The sequence below is a fragment of the Cetorhinus maximus genome, chromosome 8 (assembly GCF_964194155.1).
Source record: "Cetorhinus maximus chromosome 8, sCetMax3.hap1.1, whole genome shotgun sequence".
In the NCBI taxonomy this organism is placed as follows: Eukaryota; Metazoa; Chordata; class Chondrichthyes; order Lamniformes; family Cetorhinidae; genus Cetorhinus; species Cetorhinus maximus.
The window spans coordinates 13,971,297-13,993,513 of NC_135886.1; the positions used below are offsets into that span (position 1 = coordinate 13,971,297).

A 22,217-nucleotide genomic window follows, 5' to 3' on the forward strand; every position below is an offset into this window, starting at 1 on the left:
TCACCAAAGGCATAAAACTTAACCTCAGAATAAACAGACAGGAAATGTTTGCCAATTTCAGCAGAAATCAACTCAACTGAGTTTTTAACTAGTTTCCTCTACACTGTCCAATCAAACACTCTCAGGACAGGTACAGCACAGGGTTAGATACAGAGTAAAGCTCCCTCTACACTGTCTCTATCAAACACTCCCAGGACAGGTACAGCACAGGGTTAGATACAGAGTAAAGCTCCCTCTACACTGTCTCTATCAAACACTCCCAGGACAGGTACAGCACAGGGTTAGATACAGAGTAAAGCTCCCTCTACACTGTCCAACAAACACTCCCAGGGCAGATACAGCATGCAATGAGTTTGAAGTGTCTGAGGCCTGAGCCAGCTATGCCTAGCAAGGACTCTTTGTTGCACAGGTACATTCTCACCCAATGCAGGTACAACTCAAAATCTTAAGCATGTACTCAAAAACTCTATGGAGCCATGTTGAGCTATTTGGATTAAGGTTAGCCTCTCTGTGTCTCTCACAGTGAAGATATTTTATTCTCATTCAGAGTCCAGATATAGATTCAGATCTCTGCGACAGGGGGACGTGTCACTCCAGGTTGGACACTATACCATCATGTTCTTTATGTTAGTGCTTTAATTTTTGTACCACTTTAGCTGCTGTTTAATGAATTTACCAGCGCCTCTATAAAAGCTGCAATGTTGCACTATGCACTTTTGTTGATAAGTCAAGATGTCAGCTGAAAAACTGACTTTAATGTTTATGTTCAATGCTGCAGAGCTTATTCAGGAGCTACACAAAGTCCCTGCCACGTTACTGGGTGACTGGCTTGAATCCAGTTGATCAATGGGGAGGGGAACAGAGTGTTCCATACATAACATGCAGTCAGAGTGTTGTCAATAAACACTGGTGTCTGATCTAACTATGGACAGGTGTGTATGAAAGTTTAAGATAATCTAACACCATTGGTTAGTTACTGACCAACTTGATGACTAGTCACTGACTTCCTCCTATACTAGTTACTTATTGACTTCAAAGCCTTGTTATTGATCAAATTCCACAACTAGTTACTGGCTTGGTTCCATTACTAGTTATAACAGTTTGTATTTATATAGTGTCTTTGACGTATTAAAATGTCTCAAGCTACCTCACAGTAACATTATTAAAACAAAATTTGACAGCTAGCCACATAAGGAGGTATTAAGGCAAGTGACCAATAGCTTGGTCAAAGAGGTAGGATTTAGGGAGGAGCGAGAGGACAGAGCTTAATGCCTAAACTGAAGGCACAACTGCCAAAGGTGGGGTGAAGGAATCCACAGAAGAACAAGAAGCCAGAATTGGAGGAATGCGGAATTCTTGGAGGGTAGTAGAACTGGAAGAGGTTACAGAGATAGGGAAATACTGACATATCACGGTTAAGTTACAGGCCTAGGATCCATATTATTGGGCTCCATGCATGTTACCTGTGACATGATGAGTTTGATGAGAGGGGAATGTGTGTTGATGGTTGCCGAGGTCTTTCAAATGGCACAGATGGCTCATCAATCTGTTGGAGCACAAGTACAAAATGAAACCATTAGTGAACATGGCCTCCCAGACATTAATGAACACAGGATTTATCAAAACTCAAAAAATGAGTGAAAATGGTTCATGTCATCCACGTGAAAGAGGTTTTTGAGGAATCAGCAGCTGATTTTTCATTGCGATAGTATTTATCTCCCATTGACCTGTAAAAGACTGGCAACAATTTCAAACCAAGTAAGTCCAAGAAATGAGTTTCCAAAAAAGGACAGTTTGAACTATTGTTCTGTGAACTTCAGAGGAAAGATCAGGCACGGTACAAAAATAAGCTGAAGGCGACTCGCTACGAACTCGTTTCGCTGGCACACACCAATTTCATCCTCAGGAGATTCTGAAATCATTTGCAAGCAAAACATCAAGCAGAAAGGTCAGATTCCACTTAGAGAATGCAGGTTATTTAGAACTTTGCAATGAAGACTTGCGGTGCAAAAACACAGTCACTAACATGCGAGACACCATCACTGGGAGGCCAAAACAACCCATGGGCTTTGCCGTAGCAACTTGAATAATGGAAGGAGAAATGAGAGGAAGGGTGAAGGTGAGTGGGAATTTATTGGATTACTGGGAAAGAGGAAAAACATTTTTCAGAACACAAAGAGATGGGAGAGAGGAGATCAGAGCAGCAGCATCAGCACAGGTTTGAAAATGTCAATAGATGCTGGAAGAGAATAATTCTGTGCCCCTGGTCTTTGTGCAGAAGAGTGAGAGAGAGGGAGAGGAATAAGCATGATTAAAAAATACACACACATACACACACGCATACACACCACACACACACTGTGTGAACTACAGACAAACGCTCTGATCTGCATGCACACACACCCATCTCTAGCATGATTTGAGTTGCATTGGGTCAGTGTCTTCCTGTAAGCAATGCCATTTCCAGTTTGAGTCTCAATGTGACTTCCTGACCGAAACCACAGTCACCCTGGGCTCCCAACCTCAGTGACAGGTTGCTATCAAAATGGCCCACTCAAATTAGCATCAACTTTACTCATTTAAAGAGAAAACAGGTCAAACCTGATTATTGTGTGTGTGTAGAATCCATGTGCCGTACATGAGTAAAGCTGAATTGGGAGTTCATCTGCTGGACCTTCTCCTAGTGAAAAGTGAAGGGCTGAAGTTGCTTGTTACTAGGAACACACAGCAGGTCTGTAAGCTGCCTGAAACAGACAGGACCATGCTTTGGGCTCGCTGACAGAAATGACCCCTTTCACATTCTGCTGTGCAAATCCTAACATTCCTGGTGTCTCTCATGCCCACTTTGACCACTTTACTGTCCTCCCTTGGTATCTTAGTATGCAGGGCCCAGGGGCAAAATGTTCCCCAGACTTCCCACTTCTTATTTCCAACTTCCCAACTTCTTTTTTGAGTTTTGAAAATCCCAATAAATTCAACATCAAGAACTTCATGGCAGATGTTCACGGATTGAGAGTGACCAACGTTTTAAACATTTTTTCGTGGGGTGTGGGTATCACAGGCAAGGCCAGCATTTATTTCCCATCCCTAATTGCCCTTGAGAAGGGCAACAAATGCTGGCCTTGCCAATGATACTCACAAAAAAATTTTGTTCACTCTTGACCCATCGCCAGATCCTGCCCAATGCGCCAAGATAGAGTTTGCTGAGGCGAGGAAGGGAAATGGAAAGAAAGAAACAGAGAGTGAAAGAGAAAGTGTAAGGAATGAGATAGAGAAAGGGGAAAAAAAAAATGAAAGAGAAAAAGAATGAGAGAAAGTAAGAGAAAGAAACAAATGAGATAGAAGTAGGAGGTTAAAGAGAAAGGAGAAAAGAGAACCAGAGAGATGGAAAGAAAAAGAAACAAAAAGGCAGAGAAAGAAAGACAGAAAGAACGAAAGAAAGTGAAATAGAGAGAAGAAAGGAAAAGAGGGAAAAAGGAACAAAGAAAGAAAAATAGATTCAAACTGGAGATTAACAGGAGGAGGTGTGGTTATGGTTAGGACTCAGTGACTTTATGTTGTAAGCTGTTTACTCATATGGCAGCAGATATGAGCTTCATTCTGGCCTAATCCTTCCCACTATTCACCTGGAATCCAAGAACTCAGTCGAACTGAAGTGACTGGCACTGTGAGGCATGGTACCCATTGGAAGAGAACCAGACTTAGTGCTGCTTAATAACAGGGCCAAGAGTGAAGTGACGGAATGACCGGAGGAACACAGACGGTCAGCAAAACAACTTGGTTAAACTGTGTCTAGAATGTGACCACATGGCCCTTGGACAGTCACTGGCTACATTACAACGGTAGTGGCAGGGTTATGAGGTACAGTGGTCTAGCGATTTCGGGGTACAGTAGTGCAGGGGTTTCGGGGTACAGTAGTGCAGGGGTTTCGGGGTACAGTAGTGCAGGGGTTTCGGGGTACAGTAGTGCAGGGGTTTCGGGGTACAGTAGTGCAGGGGTTTCGGGGTATTGTGGAGTCAGGGCTATGAGGTACAGTAGTGTAGGGATTTTGGGGTACAGTAGTGTAGTGATTTTGGAGTAAAGTAGTGTTGGGGTTTTGGGATATAGTAGTGTAAGGGTTTTGGGGTATGGTGGAGTCAAGGTTTTGGTGTGCAGTAGTGTAGGGATTTTGGGGTACAGTAGTGTAGGGGGTTTGAGGTAGTGTGGAGTAAGGGTTTTGGGGTATGGTAACGTAGAGATTTTGGGGGCACAGTGGTGTACGGGTTTTGGTGGAGTCAGGGTTTTGGGGTACAGTAGTGTCGAGGGTTTGGGGTACAGTAGGGTAGGAGTTTTGGGGTACTGGGAGTCAGGGTTTTGGGGTACACTGGTGTAGAGATTTTGGGGTAGGGTGGAGTCAGGATTTCAAGGTACAGTATTGTAAGGGTTTTGGGGTACAGTGGTGTAAGGGTTTTTGGGGTAGGGTGGAGTCAGGGTTTTGGGGTACAGTAGTGTAGCGGTTTTAGGGTACAGGGGTGCATGGACACTATGTACATTGGGCTGGAGTTGGCCTCTGCACCACAGTTGCCAACTCTGTTTGTCATGTTCCTGGGAGGTTTCATCATGGTGACCTGCAGCAACCACTCCGCTCCCGCACTCCGGCCATTGGCCCATCCTCACAGTGTCCTGTTTTCCTCATCAACTGGAAGGCATAAAGACTCTTTGGATGATTTTTGACCATCAGTGAAACCTTTACATTTCCGTCTTTGTCTCCAACATTTTTACAACTAAAAATTTTCAAATAAAAATGAGAAAACATACGCTTCTTTTGGAACGCTCCTGTGCCTTTCTGCCGAGTTTTGCAAACAGCTTATTAATCTTTAAAGAAGTCAGAAATCCAAACTTTGTTGAAGTGAGAGGACCTGACTGATTGGTAACTTGTGCAACTATTGAAGGTGCTAAAATACTTGGAAGAGGATTTTATAGGTTGTTTAATTATAACAAAAGTAATTTAATTTTGTTTATTTCAGTCTTAACCTGACCAGTTTAATTCCTGGAACCAATCCAAGAGTACCTGTCCCTTCTCTGCACCAAGAGGTGGTGTTCAATTTTAGTACATTGGCTCTCCTCCCACTCACTAGCACCACCACCCTTCCTCCACCTTGCCATACCATTAATTGCCCAACAGCGAGTCTTAGACAGCACCAGAAAATGCTTCAAACTCAGGTTTCAACAGGAGAGACACTTCATGTTTTTTGGTTAAAGTATAAAAATCCTACTTAGAGTACAAGGCTGTTTTTCCAGAAGAACTGTTTGTTTGCGTGCCATCTGTTTTACCACATCCGGTGTGTGTGCATGACTTCCAATCATCGCAGACTCACACTGTGTGCAAACCACTGCACTTAGTTCCACAGCAGCTCACCCAAGGAGGAAGTTGACGAATAGAAGACGTTACAAAAATAAGCACGTTGGCACACTGCCAGTGCTGCTTGTTCTTGGAGAAGCTGAGTGGTCACTTAGAGAGGACGCATTTTGTTTACGACTACCATCCGATCAGACTGCTGTGCACATGCAAGCCTGTCCTGCGCAAAGCCCAATGCAACCATTTTTCCATCCTGCCCAAGTATTCTTTGAACTCTCCTATTAATAAATGCAATTATTTCCTAGCAATTGTCAGCTTGAAATGTTTTCCCTTGCATGCTTCACTTGCGAACGAATAGGAAGAAGAGTCTATGAAGAGGAGTCATAGGGGCTCGAAACGCCAACTCTGTCTTTCTCTCCACAGATGCTGTCAGACCTGCCGAGTTTTTCCAGCATTTTTTGTTTTTGTTTCAGATTTTCACCATCCGCAGTATTTTGCCTTTGACGCATAGGGTTGTTTGGCTTAAAGCAATGAAGGTTATTGGGAGATTTAATAGAGGTGTTGATAGAATGGTTTCCACTGGCAGGAGAGTGGGTAATCAGAGGATGCAGATTTAAGATAATTGGTAATTGAGTGAGGCTGGGCAATGAGGAGAATTCTGCTACACACTAGAGTTGTTGTGATCTGGAATGCACTGCCAGAAAGGGTGGTGGAAACAGATAGTAACTTTCAAAGGGGAAATTGGATAAATATTTTAAAAAAGGGAAAAAAAAAGTCACAGGGTTTTGGGGAAAAGTGTGGGACTATTTGGACTCAAAGAGGTTGCACAAGCATGATGTGTTGTAAGATTCTATGACTCTACAAAGGCTGTTAACATCACATGATGACACCAATTCAAAGCAGGGAAAGGAAATAAAGGGAACTGACCATTCTGAAAAACATGAAGAGGATTCAACACAAAATCAAAGCAGAGAAAAAAAAGTCTCTTTGGTCCATCGTGTCTGTGCTGGCCTTTAAAGAGGTCCATTCAATTCGTGCCTCTCTCCCGCTCTTTCCCTATAGCCCTGAAAATACCTCCTTTACAAAATAAATGGCTTTTTGATATGGCAAGGCACTATCTCAACAAATTTTTTACAGCAAGTATTAATGAAGTATTTCAAATCTATTTTTTGTTGGAACTTCATAAACAAAATATTGCAGATGCCAGAAATCTGAAATAAAAACAGAAAATGCTAGAAATATACAGCAGGTCAGGCAGCATCTGTGGAGAGAGAAGTAGAGTTGATGTTTCTGGCTGATGACCTTTCAGAGGTTCCCATGGAGAGTTATGATTGACCTGAAACGTTAACTCTGTTTCCCTCCACTGATGCCGCCAGACCTGCTAAGCTGCAATTTTATCAAACTGTAAAGGTGGAATAGATTGTGCAGGAAAATAAGCAGAGACTGAACTGGCTGAAAAGGAAATTATGAAAGAAAAGTGCATCAAATTCTGAAACATGGGGTTAATTGTTTTGTCAATACACCATGGTACATCAGAAATTCAGAAACCATTTTCTCTCAGGATTGAACTAGAGAGTGGGATTTGAAAAATACAAGAACCAAGGAAGGATCCTACAGCATTATGATGTGTAATATGATGTGTAATATACCTTTAAGAAGAATGCTATTAAGGAAGATCACATGATCTTAGTATCCAATAGTAGAGTAGCATGGGCTACCTCAGTAGGGTAGTTGGTAGGGTAGAAATAGGTCAGGATTTTACAGTCGGCGTGCGGGGGCAGGCCCGACATGCTAGTGCGTAAAATGACGCGCGATGATTTTGGGGCGTGCGTCCTGACCTCATCGCGTCACCGGAGTTGGCTGCGCACCCGCCGATAATTGATAGGCCTATTAAGGCCATTAACGAATTGATTCATTTCAAGTTAATGCTGCCCGTCCAACCTTACGGTTGGCGGGCAGGCGAAAAGGCCAAGCAGCCTTTCTGGTTTTTTTTTTAGGAAACCTCATCCACGAGCAGGATGAGATTTCCTAAAGCTTTCATGAATTAAATAAAAAGTTTTCCTGAAAAAATAAAAACATGTCCCATCTCATGTGACACAGTCACATGAGGGGACGTGTTTCATTAAAATTTTATTGATTCTACTTATTATTTTCAAACGCGCTTCAATCTCCCTGAGGCAGCTCCGTGCCTCAAGGAGATTGAAGCCCTCTTTTGCACGCATGACTCTCCCTCCTCCCCCACCCCCCCCGGGCCGCACAGCTACTGTTCGCATATTACGCTGGGCGGGCCATAACTGGCTCGCCCGCGTAAAATGGCGGTGCGCACCCGATTGCGGGCGGTGGTCCTTTCAATCCAGCAACGGATGATTGGTCCCACTAAATTGAGCGTCTCTCATTCTTTTTCCAAGCAAATGAGATTACGGGGGAAGAGAAGAGGCAGGCGATCCTTTTAAGTACATGTGGGAATAAAGCTTATGGGTTGATTCGAAGTTTGGCGGCACTCAGTGCCCCAGACTCGAGAAGTTTTGATGAATTAATGGACCTCGTGAAGGGCCATTACCAACCTCAGGTGCAAAGGTTCAAGTTTTATTCCAGAATTAGAGCCCCGGAGGAGACAGTTGCATGCTATGTGGTAAGTCTGAAGCACTTAATGGAACATTGAGAGTTTGGTACTTCCCTAAATGATATGCTTAGAGATTGCTTAGTGTGCGGTGTGAATGAGGACACGATTCCGAAGAGGATTTGATATCCAAAATAAATTTGGACGGGGCTAGAGATTGGACTGGCCACGGAAAGCACCGTAAGAGATTCAAAAGCCATACAGGGCACGCAAAATGGCGCCGTCCTCTACATCGGATGGGGAGCCCAGCCAAAAAGGGCGTGAAAATGCAAGACGCTGCCGAGAAGCGGGAAACAGCCCCCGCTAGCCGGAAAAGGAGAAAAAAATGGCTCAGCAGCGAAAACAAGGAATAATTTCAATAGAGGTGGAAACAAGTAACCTTTTAACAATTGGCAGTTTAAAAAAATAGAATGTGTTTATTGTCATAGAAATGGACACATAATGCGATAGTGTGAGGAAAGAGTCAGGCACACTTTTAAACAAAAGAAAAAACCCAGTGAGATACAATGTAGAAGAGCCTGAAGCAACAAATTCAGATATTTATTTGTTGTTTAATTTGAAGGTTGGAAAGACAGAATCAATATATGTAACAGTGAAAGTGAATGGTAGGCCTGTTAGAATGGAAGTGGACACAGTAATTGGGGAACATACCTTCAGATACTTGAATTTAGAAAAAACAACTGCCCAATTAAAAGCATACATGGGTGAAGACATCCAAGTCAAAGGCATCAGCAAAGTAACTGTCCGTTATGGAAGTCAATCGGTAAAGCTACCAGTGTTGGTATTGAGAGGCAGAGGACCAAGCCTTCTAGTGCGAAATTGGCTAAGGGAAATCAACCTTGATTGGCCATTGAGATTCCAAAAGGAAGCAGGAAGCGTCTCAGTTTTGAAAAAGGAATGTGTAAAGACTCAACAACCTGAAGAAATGCCTGCTGTCTTGAGCCAACACGTGGGGGAATAGCAGAAAGAGCTTGAAGACGCCATGCTTAAGGACAGAGTTCAAGATGGGGTGAGCAATCTTCGAAAGGAAAAAGAAAACCTGTTGAATGACCTTCACACGCTACAAGATCGCCTCAGGTCAAAGTTTGTACCACTGGAAAAGTGCGAAGGGAAATGGAAATAATTAAGCACCTCTCTGAACAAACTGAAGGATGAGTTGGCAGGGAAGACACATCAATGATCAATTTTCCAGGAGGCAGCCAACAAACACAAAAAAGAGATGGGAGAGCTGAAGAATCAGCTACATGAAGCCAAAGAGGCTTTGGAGGCAAAAGTGACAGAATTTTCTAAGAAGCAGACAGACGATGAAATTCTGGGAGACTCAACCACTGAGCTCACAAAAGTCGAGCTTGCATCTGAGAGTAGTCGGGCCAATATTGAAACCAAAAAGAAGGCCGAGATTAAAATCAACGCTACAAAGAAGGCACAGAAAATCCTGGCAGCATATGAGTGTACTTTCGTACATAGGCCTGACAGCCAAATCACAAATGCCAATGCACTTAGTCATTTGCCTTTACAAGAAAATGATGAGAAAGTTCCAGTTCCACAAGAACTTGTTTTATTGCTTAATTTCTTAGATTCCTCACCGGTATGTGCTCGACAGATCAGAGACTGGACAAGAAGGGACCCAGTCTTATCTCAAGTACAAGAATAAGTGCTTCATGGTTTGTCACCAGAGTCTGTATCTGATGAAATGAAACCACACTTCAACAGAAGACATGAAATAACCAGCCAGGATGGCATCCTACTGTGGGGAGCACGAGTGATAGTTCCTCCAAAGGGAAGAAAGCCATTGCTAATTGAACTACATAGTGCACATCCAAGTATATCCCAAATGAAGACCATTGCTCGCAACTACCTATGATGGCCTGGGATGGATGGTAAAATAGAGAGTTTAGTGAAGAATTGTGTGCAATGTCAGCAACTGCAAAAGTTACCTTCAACAGCTCCATTACACCCTTGGGAGTGGCCAGGAAGCCCATGGGTGCAATTACACATTGACTATGTGGGATCTTTCATGGGAACAATGTTTCTGCTCATTGTTGATGCTTACTCAAAATGGATGAACATATATGAAGTAAAATCACCAATGTCTTCTGCTACAATAGAGAAGTTACATCAAAGTTTTGCCATTAACGGACTACCAGAAGTAGTCAGTTCTGATAATGTCACGGCATTTATGAGTGCTGAGTTTCAGAGGTTTATCAGTCTCAATGGTATCACTCATGTAAAAACTTCACCATACCCCCTTCCTCAAGCGGACTGGCCAAAAGGGTGGTTCAAACATTCAAGGCAGGCGTGAAAAAGTTAACTGGAGATTCCTTAACAAGCTAGCACACTTTCTTTCTCATTGTAGGACCACCCCTCACACAACAACAGGTGTCACACCTGTGGAGTTATTGATGAAACACTGTCTCAGGATGAGATTGAGCTTCATAATGCCAAATTTAGGGGGAAAGGGGGAAAGGTGGAAAGGAGTCAGGGAAGTCAGAAAACTAGACACGACTGGCATAGTCACGAGAGGAAATTTACCATGGGAGAAACAGTATATGTGAAGAACTTTGGAGAAGGACCAAAGTGGTTACGGGGTGGAATAAGTGCAGTGACTGGACCTCTATCTTACCATGTGGAGGCAGAAGGTTGAGTCACACGGAAACATGTGGATCATCTGAGGAAGAGAGAAACAATTCACCAAGAATTGATTCCACCAGTGTTCATGACTGGGTCAGAGTTTCCTGTTGAGAGAACTCAACCCAATACAGACATAGCTGATGTTCCTGTAAGAGTGGAAGATACAGATCTGCAGGAGCCCACCAAAGCACCTGATGTTCAAACAACTCCAGAAAAAGAGGTTCCTGACAAGGCATCTGAAGTTGTAGAGCTGAGGCACTTTACACCATAAGGAAACCCCCAGAAAGACTGAATTTGTAAATTACTTATCAGTGTAAATATTTTGCTATTTTGAGAAAATTGTAATTGCAAATATAAAATGTATTTCTGAGTAAAGGTGGAGGGATGTGGTAATCTGATGTGTAATATACCTTTAAGAAGAATGTTATTAAGGAAGATCACATGATCTTAGTATCAAATAGTAGAGTAGCGTGGGCTCCCTCAGTAGTTAGTAGTGTAGAGATAGAGTTTGAAGTGTAAGCACATGTTTGGTTGTTGCTGGGTACCTTTGTAAATAAACTAAGAGGTTCCACCTATAAAGTCCCCGCTGATCAACTCTACTAATAGTACCACTTCAGCCACCACTCACAACAAGCGTGCAACCAGGATCCTCAGGACCCAACAAACAGGCAACAAGGATCCAACAAACATCGAGATATTCTGACCAGGAGCACAAAGGATTTCAAAACAAGAAAGTGGGTGGATTTGTACCTGATATTGTTTGGGCGTTTTGTTGGGGTGTGGGTGAAGTTCTGAACATGCAGTGCCTCATAGAAAACTTATAGAGTCATGGATAAGGGAAGTGAAGATTCATAACTGAAGACTAAGAATGAGAGATACAGTTCCCACTGCTTATAGTGAGCATGTTCATGCGAACACGATTTGCCCTATTTGTTCAGTATAGCACAATTACATCAGTCCATTACATAACAAGAATGTTCTCTCTGTATAAGCAGCCATTTGCACACACATTCCTAGCTTTACACTGACCGGCAGTTTTGTTTAAACTACAGTTAATGCTTATACAAACTATAACTCCACGCACACCACGTAGACGGGATTAGAAGGATTTAAACACATAAAAGGTACTTGAAGATTAAAGAGGGATTATTCTAAGCATCCCTGGTTGGCCCCCCAATTTCCCTTCATAAACTTCAGTTCATCCAAATTCTGCTGTCCCTCTCCTAATTTACACCAAGTCTCGTCGCCCATCATTCACCTACACTCACTCGCAGTCCAGCAAAGCCTTCACACCATTGTTCACAAATCCCTCTTTGGCCTCTCCTCTGGCCATCTCTGTATCTTGCACCAGCCCCACGACCCTCTGAGATTCTGGCCTCTTGCGCACCAACGATTTTAATTGCGCCACCCTTGGTGGCTGTGCCTTCAGCTGCCTGGGCCCTAAACTCTGGAATTCCTTCCATAAGGCTCTTCTCTTCTCCTCTCCATCTTTCTCTCTTTCTTTAAGACACTCCTTAAAAATTACCTCTTGACCAAACTTCTGATCACCTGTCCTCAATGCATTTTAACACAGTGCAAACTAGTGAGTAACGCATCTGTTTGTGTGTGAAATAAACAGAGCTCTTCAGCTGTAAGGAGTAATTTTGAAATTGAAGCTAATGCAAAATGGTTAATGGTCATTGCTTTTGGCCAACATAACCCATCACCTGTTTTAAATGTCATGTGATATGTGGTGAGGACTGTATCGGTTATGGATTTCAGAATTGGTGTTCTTTTCATTTTAACTCCGAAGGCAATGGTTAGGGTGGGCGGGGTGGTGTGGAGGGTGAAATCCAACAGAGTTTTCAAATTATGAGTGGTTCTAAGACTGGATGTAAGTCATGATGATTTCAAAGTGTGGGTTGCTGAAGAGACTCGAGTGGACTATCTAGCAACAGAACATAGAACAAAGGAAGTAAAAAGCTCACCTCATCTGCACAGAAGGTTGAGTTGGTGTTTAGGAATTCTATGCGCTTCTCAAACAGACCACTGATTGCATTGTAAACCAGCTCGTACTGTTCCTGCAATAGAAAAACACACAGATTGTCACTAACTGTGCGCTTTCGGTCAAGTTCTCATTTGAACAATTAGAAAAGGCCATTAAGTCACTGATTGATATTGATACTAAACCACACACAGACAAACACACACACCCGACACTTCAGGAAGAGATTTTAATGTATATAATATTATTGCAAATTATTTTTTTTAAAATAGAGTTTTAGTCTGGGAGGGTGTTAATTGGATTAAAGCCAGCTAGTTTGGGTGCTTTGATGTATAGTGGTTTTGAGATGTAAACAGAGGTAAAGGGTACATTTGCATTTTATTGAATAGAACATTCAAGAGTGGGAATGAAATCTTGCATCTAGTTAGGAGATAGCAAGCAATATGTTAATATTATTAATTAAATTGGTACTATGAAAGGGGTTTTATTGTTGGAAGAGGTGCAGTTCAAAGGGCCTAGTGTTTCAATGAAAATTTACATTCAAGGGGGAGACTGGGTATAACAGAAAGGAGTTTTGTGTGTACAGGTCAGCGGCACATGAGATCTAAGCCTGTAAGCCTACAGCTGTCTGCATAGGAACAAATTGAAAGGAACCTCATTTTGAATTTGTAAGGTGAAAATGCTTTGCTTGGTGTCTGGTTAAGTCTTTTGGTTATTGTTGCCTTAGTGGAGATTAATTTGGGAATTTGTTAAAATTTGTAGCCAGGTGTGTGTGTGTTTAATTTGTTGTAAATTAATAAATGTCTGATTTAGTTTGATATAAAAACCTCTCAAGAACTGGTGGTCTTATTCCTGAATTTAGAGCTGCAATTAAAAACATACCAATTGAAAATATAGGTTATGAGAGTGTTTAAAATTTCCCTCTGGGATTTTAAATAGCTCAGCCTTTATCAACTGCTGTGTCATAACAGTCACACACACACGCACATCACCGACACGCACACACCACCGACATGTACACACCCGACAAGCGCACACACAGTAAGCACACGCACACATGCACTGCCAACACACACACACAAACCTGATCCATTGACCTGACGCACACACATACACACACATCTGACACACACAAATCAAGTTGCTATTCCCATTTTGTACCTTCTACTAATTCCCATTGGTAGGAGGTAGGAAGTCTTGGTTCAAACATGGATAAAAGAGCTGAACACCTGAGGTGAGGTGAGAGTGACTACCCTTGATATCAAGGCTGCATTTGACTGAGTGTGGCATCAAGGAGCCCGAGCAAAACTGGAGTTAATGGGAATCGGGAAAAAAACTTTCAACTGGTTGCAGTCATACTTAGCATAAAGGAAGGTGGTTGTTGGAGGTCAGTCATTTCAGCTACAGGACATCACTGCAGGAGTTCCTTAGGGAAGTGTACTCAACCCAACCATCTTCAGCTGCTTCATCAATGACCTTCCTTCCATCATAAGGTCAGAAGTGGGGATGTTCGCTGATGATTGCACAATGTTCAGCACCATTCGCGACTCCTCAGATACTGAAGCAGTCCATATCCAAATGCAGCAAGACCTAGAGAATATCCAGGCTTGGGCTGACAAGTGGCAAGTAACATTCACGCCACACAAGTACCAGGCAATGAATATCTCCGACAAGAGAGAATCTAACCATTGCCCCTTGATGTTCAATGGCATTACCATCACTGAATCCTCCACTATCAACATCTTGGTGGTAACCATTGATCAGAAACTGAACTGGACTAGCCATATAAATACTGTGGCTACAGGACTAGGTCAGAGGTAGGAATCGTGCGACGTGTAACTCGCCTCCTGACTCCCCGAAATCCACCATCTACAAGGCACAAGTCAGGGGTGTGATGGAATACTCCTCACTTGCCTGGATGAGTGCAGCTCCCACAACACTCTAGAAGCTTGACACCGTCCAGGACAAAGCAGCCTGCTTGGTTGGCACCAAATCCACAAAAATTCACTCCCTCCACCACCGACACACAGTGGCAGCAGTGTGTACCATCTACAAGATGCCCTGCAGGGACTCACCAAGGCTCCTTAGACAGCACTTTCCAAACCCACAACCATTACCATCTAGAAGGACAAGGGCAGCAGACAGATGGGGACACCACCACCTGGAAGTTCCCCTCCAAGTCACTCACCATCCTGACTTGGAAATATATCGTCGTTCCTTCACTGTCGCTGGGTCAAAATCCTGGAACTCCCTCCCCAACAGCACTATGGTTGTACCTACACCACATGGACTGCAGTGGTTCAAGAAAGCAGCTCACCACCACCTTCTCAAGGGCAACTAGGGATGGGCAATTAATGCTGGCCCAGCCAGCGAAGCCCACATCCCGTGAATGAATTTTAAAAAAAATTGAGTTCCAACTGCCCTCAGTGTTTGAGATCTTTCAGTTCATGGTGCCACACCAGCTTTAGGTTGGAAGTTTCTGGATTTTAGCTGTGTGGCAGTCAACAAGCTAAGATTAGGCAAGGAGAGCCATATCACTGAAGAATAGCACTAAAATCTGCTCACTTGTTCTGGACTCTCCCACCAGAAAAAACAGTTTCTCTCAGTCCATCTTGTTGCAGCCCTTTATCACTTTAGATGCCTCGATAAGATCACCCATAACCTTTGAAACCAATTTTAAGCAGCCTGTCCTCTTAATTTAACCTTTGAAGTCTCTGCACTGCTGCCAAGGCCCTTAAGCTCTCCAATTCCCTCTCGAAATCTCTCCGCCTCTCTACCCCTCTTTCTTCCTTATAGATGCTCTTTAAAACACTCAATGACCAAACTTTTGGTCTCCTGTCCTGATACCTCCTTTTGTGGCTTGGTGTCAAATATTGTTTGATGATCTCTCCTGTGAAACATCTCGTAATGTGTTACTGTGCTAAAGGTGCTAAATAAATCCAGTTTATGTAGTTAATGGATACAACCACAGTTGTGAGGTGAAGGGACTTCAACTCATACATATACTACGGAGAATAAAGCTTTCAAAACGGACCAGTCTGCAGGAAATAACGCAGCTTAATTCTACTTGAGTTAAAATAGAAAGTTGCACACCAGGGTTAACATTGCACCTCTAGAACCTTACTATGCCAGCCACAAAACCACACAATGTTCTTATTCACAGCAGAGCTAACCCAGTTATTAATGTTAGAAAAGTGCTAACTAAATAAACATTTTTAACATCATGATTGATTATACAAATAAATTAATATCCCGGATCCCACACACCATGGTAAATTCACTGATCTCACTCTGCCAGGGTGCAGCCGAATTCAGTGAGATCACGGTGCTGAGACAATGCTACTTAAGAACAGCAACAACTTGCATTTATATAGCACCTTTAACATAACAAAATCTCCCACGGAGCATCACAGGAGCATAATCAGACAGAAATTTTACACCAAGTCATATGAGGAGATATTAGGACAGGTAGCCAATAGCTTGGTCACAGAGGTAGGTTAAAGGGGGATAGAGATGTGGAGAGATTTAGGGAAGGAATACCAGGGCTTAGGTCCCAGGCCACCAACGGTGGAGTGCTGGAAATCGGACAGGAACAAAGGAATTGGGGAGCACTGAATACAGGACTGCAGTCCATGATGCAACCTGATCTCCCCACGGGTACAGCTCCTCACTGGGAGCCTGGACCATTAAATTTACTCTTCACTTGTCCAAGTTTTCCATCTTCATGGGCACCGTGGAGCCATGAAGGCCTCAACATTAGCTTTTCAATCCCTGCCCCCATTAATTGCCAGACATTTCCGGTTGCTGATATGAACAGATATTTGGGTTCAACAATGGGACTTCCAACCACGCTCCTCAAACCTCCAGAATCACGAAATTCAAACAGGACAAACCAGCAAGTGTGAAATGTCAACCCAATATAGGAGTGAGTCAGGGATGGGCAATAAGTGCTGGCCTAGCCACATCCTGTGAATAAACAAATAAAAATAAAAGTTGCCTGGGCTTCAAGGGCTGGATTGCCTGGGTTTGTGAGCCTCAGGCTGCATAGTCCATGACTAAATTGAATGAGGGGTGAAAGAGGGGCTGAATGGCCTGCTCCTATACCATAAGAACATAAGAAATAGAAGCAGAACTAAAGCAGTAGGTCTCTCAAGCCTGCTCCCCTGTTCAATACTATCATGGCTAATCTTTTATCTCAACTCCACTTTGCTCTACTATTTCCATATCCCTTGATTCTCTAGGCTAGGATCCTAGACTCAAATTTCTATGCTTCTGGTTACATCATTAGGATAATTTGAATCTGTCAATAAGGAGTTTGATAGATTTTTGTTGATAAAGTTATCAAGGGATTTGGGGCAAAAGTGGGTAAATGGAGGTGAGAGACAGATCAGCCATAAGCTAATTGAATGGTGGTACGGGCTTGAGGGGCTGAATGGCTTCCTCCTATTCCCAAGTGACAACTTCTAAGAGTGAAACATAATCCTTTTGCGCAAGGGGAGAATGGCCTCCTCCAGTTTCTATGGTTGCCTTGAATTTCAATTCAGCGGAATTTAGACAACGCCCAGCCAGAGGTCTTGAGGTGTCAGTGGATGGAAGGGTTGACAAACCACAAATTTAATCCAGCGTTTGAAGCGCTGAATGTTCCAAACTGAGTCAAGCTTCCTCTGCTCAAGTCGCCTTTCTGCAATAGTGGCACTGCCTAGTCAGATTTATTTTCAGAAACAGAGTAGGAAGCACACAAGTGAAAGAGTTTTATGATCTGAAGCTTATGAAACTGCTATTTTGCTTTGTGAGTAAAAGGTTACTTAAAGCAGTGTTATATTCTGTGAAGTTATTTGGCTTGGCTATCAGCCTTTTCCTCTTCACTATTTTAACTTCTAACTGTCTCACCTTCAGAGTGAGAAAGGAAATATTAATATAGACGTCAGAAAGCTGCTTCATTCTTGCCACAAGCAGCAAGCTCCAGAATGCAATAGAACACTGAGCATTTTCCGCTGGTCACAGAAGAATAGGCTCTGATCAACACTAAAGCCAGTTTTTAAAAAAAGTCCAGGGTGAAAGAGAAAAAGAGTGAGGGAGAGAGACAGAAAAAGAGCAAGAGATAGCGAAAGAGGAGGGAGAAAAATAAGTTAAAGCGAGGGAAAGAAAGAGTGAGATAGAGAAAAGGGAAACAAAAAGAGAGAGTGAGACAGCAAAAGAGAATGAGAGAGAAAACAGAAAGAGAAAAACGTGAAAGAGAAAGTAAGCAAGAAAAGCAAGCATGAATGAGAAAAATTGATAAAGAAAGAGAAACACACAAAAAAAAAGGATAGAAAGAGAAAAGGGAAGAAAGTAGTAAGGAAGGAAAGAAGGAAGAAAGGAAAGAAGGAGATATTCACCATGTTGTTTTCCTCCTCCTCTGATCAGCTTGGAGTGACAGACCACAGGTTGTCCAATCTGTGTATGGGACCTGTCAATGCATTTCTGAACTAGCCTGTGTCTCCTGCATTGCGCTAAGTTACAGGTTAATTAATTGGGGAGGTGGTGGCAGAGTGGCATTCTCACTGGACTAATAATCCAGAGGCCCAGTGTGATGGCTCGGGGGACCTGGATTCAAATCCCACCACAACAGATGGTGAAATTTTATTCAATAAAACATCTGGGTGCCCCTATTTACAGGGGGTCTCCGAGGATGTCAGTATTTACAGAGGGTCTCCAAGGGTGTCAGTATTTACAGGGGGTCTCCAAGGGTGCCAGTATTTAGAGGGGGCCCCTGACTATGCCAATATTTACAGGCGGTCCTTGGGAGTCTGATAGGGGCTAGATATATGCAAGTTTCTTCTCCTTTTCTGATTCAAAGAAAAAGCTGATCCTATTGTGCTTTTGTAAAATGCTAACATACTAATGCTTCTTTCATCTTCATGCACTCTTTATAACTTCATCTGTACCTTGGTTTGTACCATCGATGTTCTTTGTGTTCTCATCTCTTGAATCAAGTCATAAATACTGAAATTTTCTGGAATTATCTGAAATGGAAAAACATCAACAAAAGTGTTCAGTCTGACATCAAACCAGAAAACACTGGAAATACTGAGTAAGGCAGCATCTGTGGAAAGAAAATCAGAGTTAGTGATTCAGGTCAATAACCTTTCATCAACAGTGTAGTAATTATGGTTCTGATAAACATAGGACTGTAGCTTTAAGAATAATCCTGTGTTGTAAGATCTACCTTTGCTGCTGAAGAAAAACCAGCGTTGGGTATGGGAGTCACCCCAAGAAGAGGCCTTCATGAAAGTCAAACAGCTCTTACACTCTTCAAATTTGTTAGTATACTATGACCCAACAAAGGAATTGGTGCTAAATTGTGATGCATCCCCCTATGGAGTGGGAGCAGTACTACCTCACAAGATGGGCGACTGTACAGGGAGGCCAATAGGCTACATATCCAGGACATTCACTGCAGCTGAAAATGGATATTCTCAGATCGAAAAGGAAGATCTGTCGATTATTTTTGGTGTAAAAAAATTCCACCAATGCGTGCATGGGCGACATTTCACGATAGTATCAGACCACATACCACTTTGGGTCTGTTTAGCGAGGGAAAGGCTCCCATAGCTTCTGCACGAATTTAAAGGTGGGCCCTAATTTTGGCAGCATATGAATACACTTTTGTCCATAGACAAGGGATTCATATAGCCAATGCCGATGCTCTAAGTCGCCTTCCTTTGCAAGAGAACAATAATCATGTCCCAATTCCACAAGAGCTCGTATTAGTGATGAATTTCCTGGATTCCTCTTGAGTCTGTGCCAGGTAGGTAAGAAACTGGAGTGAGTGAGAGACCAAGTATTACATGGCTGGTCCCAGGAACCAGTCTCTGATGAATTGAAGCCATTTTTCAACCATAGACATGAGGTGAGCAGCCAAGGTGGTATAATATTATTGGGCGCATGAGTAGTAGTTCCTTCACAAGGAAGGGAGCCGCTCTTAGTAGAGCTACACAGTGCCCATCCAGGAATCTCACGAATGAAGATGATAGTGCGAAGTTATCTTTGGTGGCTGGGAATGGACGGTGATGTTGAGAAGGTGGTAAAACACAATGTCAACATTGCACCCATAGGAGTGGCCTGGTAGACCCTGGGTGAGATTGCACATAGATTACGTCAGTCCTTTTCTTGGAACCATGTTTCTACTGATTATAGATGCTCATTCCAAGTGGCTAGGCGTTTATGATAAAAGCAAAATACTGCGGAAGCTAGAAATCTGAAACAAAAACAGAAAATGCTGAAAAAACTCAGCAGGTCTAACAGCATCTGTGGAGAGAAAAACAGAGTTAATGTTTCGAGTCCTTATGACTCTTCTTCAGAGCCGTTTATGATGTTAAGTTGCCAATGTCAGGCGCTACTATAAAAAACTATGCCAAAGTTTTGCTATCCATGGATCTCTGGAAGAAATCTCCTCAGATAATGGTACTGCATTTACTAGCACCGAATTTCAAAGATTTGTCTGCCTAAACAGTATCAACCACGTGAAGACTGCACTCAACCATTGTCATCTAACGGACGGGTGGAAAGAGCAGCACAAACTTTAAAGGTTAACTTGCAGGTTGAGTCGGTAGTTAGGAAGGCAAATGCAATGTTGGCATTTATTTCGAGAGGACTAGAATATAAAAGCAGGGATGTGCTGCTGAGGCTTTATAAGGCTCTGGTCAGACCACATTTAGAATATTGTGAACAATTTTGGGCCCTGTATCTCAGGAAGGATGTGCTGGCCCTGGAGAGGGTCCAGAGGAGGTTCACGAGAACGATCCCAGGAATGAAAGGCTTAACATATGAGGAACGTTTGAGGACTCTGGGTTTATACTCTATGGAGTTTAGAAGGATGAGGGGGGATCTGATTGAAACTTACAGAATACTGAAAGGCCTGGATAGAGTGCACGTGGGGAAGATGTTTCGATTAGTAGGAGAGACTAGGACCCAAGGGCACAGCCTCAGAGTAAAGGGAAGAACTTTTAGAACAGAGATGAGGAGAAACTTCTTTAGCCAGAGAGTGGTGAATCTATGGAATTCATTGCCACAGAAGGCTGTGGAGGCCAGGTCATTGAGTGTATTTAAGACCGAGATAGATAGGTTCTTGATTGGTAAGGGGGTCAAGGTTATGGGGAGAAGGCGGGAGAATGAGTTTGAGAAACTTATCAGCCATGATTGAATGGCAGAGCAGACTCGATGGGCCGAATGGCCTAATTTCTGCTCCTATGTCTTATGGTCTTAAAGGCGGGAATGAAAATGTTAACAGATGAATCTTTAGAGACTAAACTTGCTCGTTTCCTATTTCACTACAGAACCCCGGGCACTACGATAGCTGCAAAACCTATCAGAGTTACTGATGAGGCGCCATCTTCGAACAAGGCTAAGCCTGATACTTCCCAATTCGGAGGGTAAGGTGGAGAAAAGTTAAGGGAACCAAAAAGCGACTCATGACTTGCATAGTCGTGAGTGACAACTTACTGTTGGAGAAGCAGCATATGTAAGGAATTTCAGTGGAGGACCGAACTGTTTACCTGGTAAAGTAAGCTCTGTGACCAGACCATTGTCATACCACCCGTAAGCATGTGGATCATTTAAGAAGGGAGATAACCCAGCAAAAATAACGTTCCACCTGTAACCATTGCTGAACCTGTGACTCCTGTTGAAATTGCTCAACCAAGGACAGACATGTCCGATGTCTCTGCCGGAGTGGAAGACACTGAACTGCCTGTACCTAATGAGGTACCTGATATTAATGCGATTCTAGAGAATGTGGTTCCTGCAAAAGAATCGGAAGTCGTGGAGCTACGGCGTTCCACACGGATCAGGAAACCACCTGAAAGACTGAACTTGTAATTTCATGACCTGTGCAAATATTGTAGTGTCACAAGATAAACATCCTTGTAAATACAAAATGTACAGCAAAGTTAAAGGGAGAGGAATGTGGTGATTATAGTTCTGATAAATGTAGGACTGTAGCTTTCAGAATAATCCTGTGTTGTAAGATCACATGAACTGTATAAAACAATGAGTTAGCAGCGCGGGGAACCTCTTGGGGAGAGTTCTTCTTTAGTTGTAGAGTTTGATGCACACATGTAATTGCTGCTGCTGTCTTGTAAATAAAGTTCGATGTTTCCACCAAGATTTGCCTGGAAAATCAACTCTGTAACAAACGGGCAGATCCAGTCATCATGGATCAGACTCTGACCGATCTGCTGAAAAGGCATCAGGTGTCGGTCCTGATGCCAACCCGCCAAATTCTCAGGACTGCCCGCCACCTTCCTCAACTCCTGCAGGGGCAGGAGATTCCAGCCAGTGTCTCAGTATCTACACTGTCAAGCCCCTTCAGAATCTTGAATGTTTCAATGAGATCACCCCTCATTCTTCGAAACTCCAGATAAAGATCTAGTTTACTGAGCCTCTCATCATAGGATTACCCTCTCATCCAAAGGACTAATCTGTTGAACCTTCGCTGTACTGCCTGCAATGTAAGTATATCCTTCCTTAAATATGGAGACCAAAACTGCACGCAATATTCCAGGTATGGTCTCACCAAAACGCTGTACAATTGTGGCAAAACTTTGTTATTCTTGTATTCCAATCCCCTTATAATAAAGGTCAACATGCCATTTGCTTTCCTA

General features: G+C 42.9%; 1 protein-coding gene across 2 annotated transcripts in view; it reads right to left on the bottom strand.

The window, feature by feature from the left end:
- LOC144683449 (tyrosine-protein phosphatase non-receptor type 22-like) overlaps positions 1–22,217 on the bottom strand; it is a 98,208-nt gene that overhangs the window by 32,120 nt on the left and 43,871 nt on the right. For both annotated transcript variants that reach the window (XM_078546475.1, XM_078546476.1), the window contains 3 exons: positions 18,501–18,578; positions 12,557–12,649; positions 1,464–1,546 (listed from right to left, as the gene is read on the bottom strand). In XM_078546475.1, the coding sequence (XP_078402601.1) occupies positions 1,464–1,546; positions 12,557–12,649; positions 18,501–18,578 (254 nt within the window). The remainder of the gene's footprint in view (positions 1–1,463; positions 1,547–12,556; positions 12,650–18,500; positions 18,579–22,217) is intronic.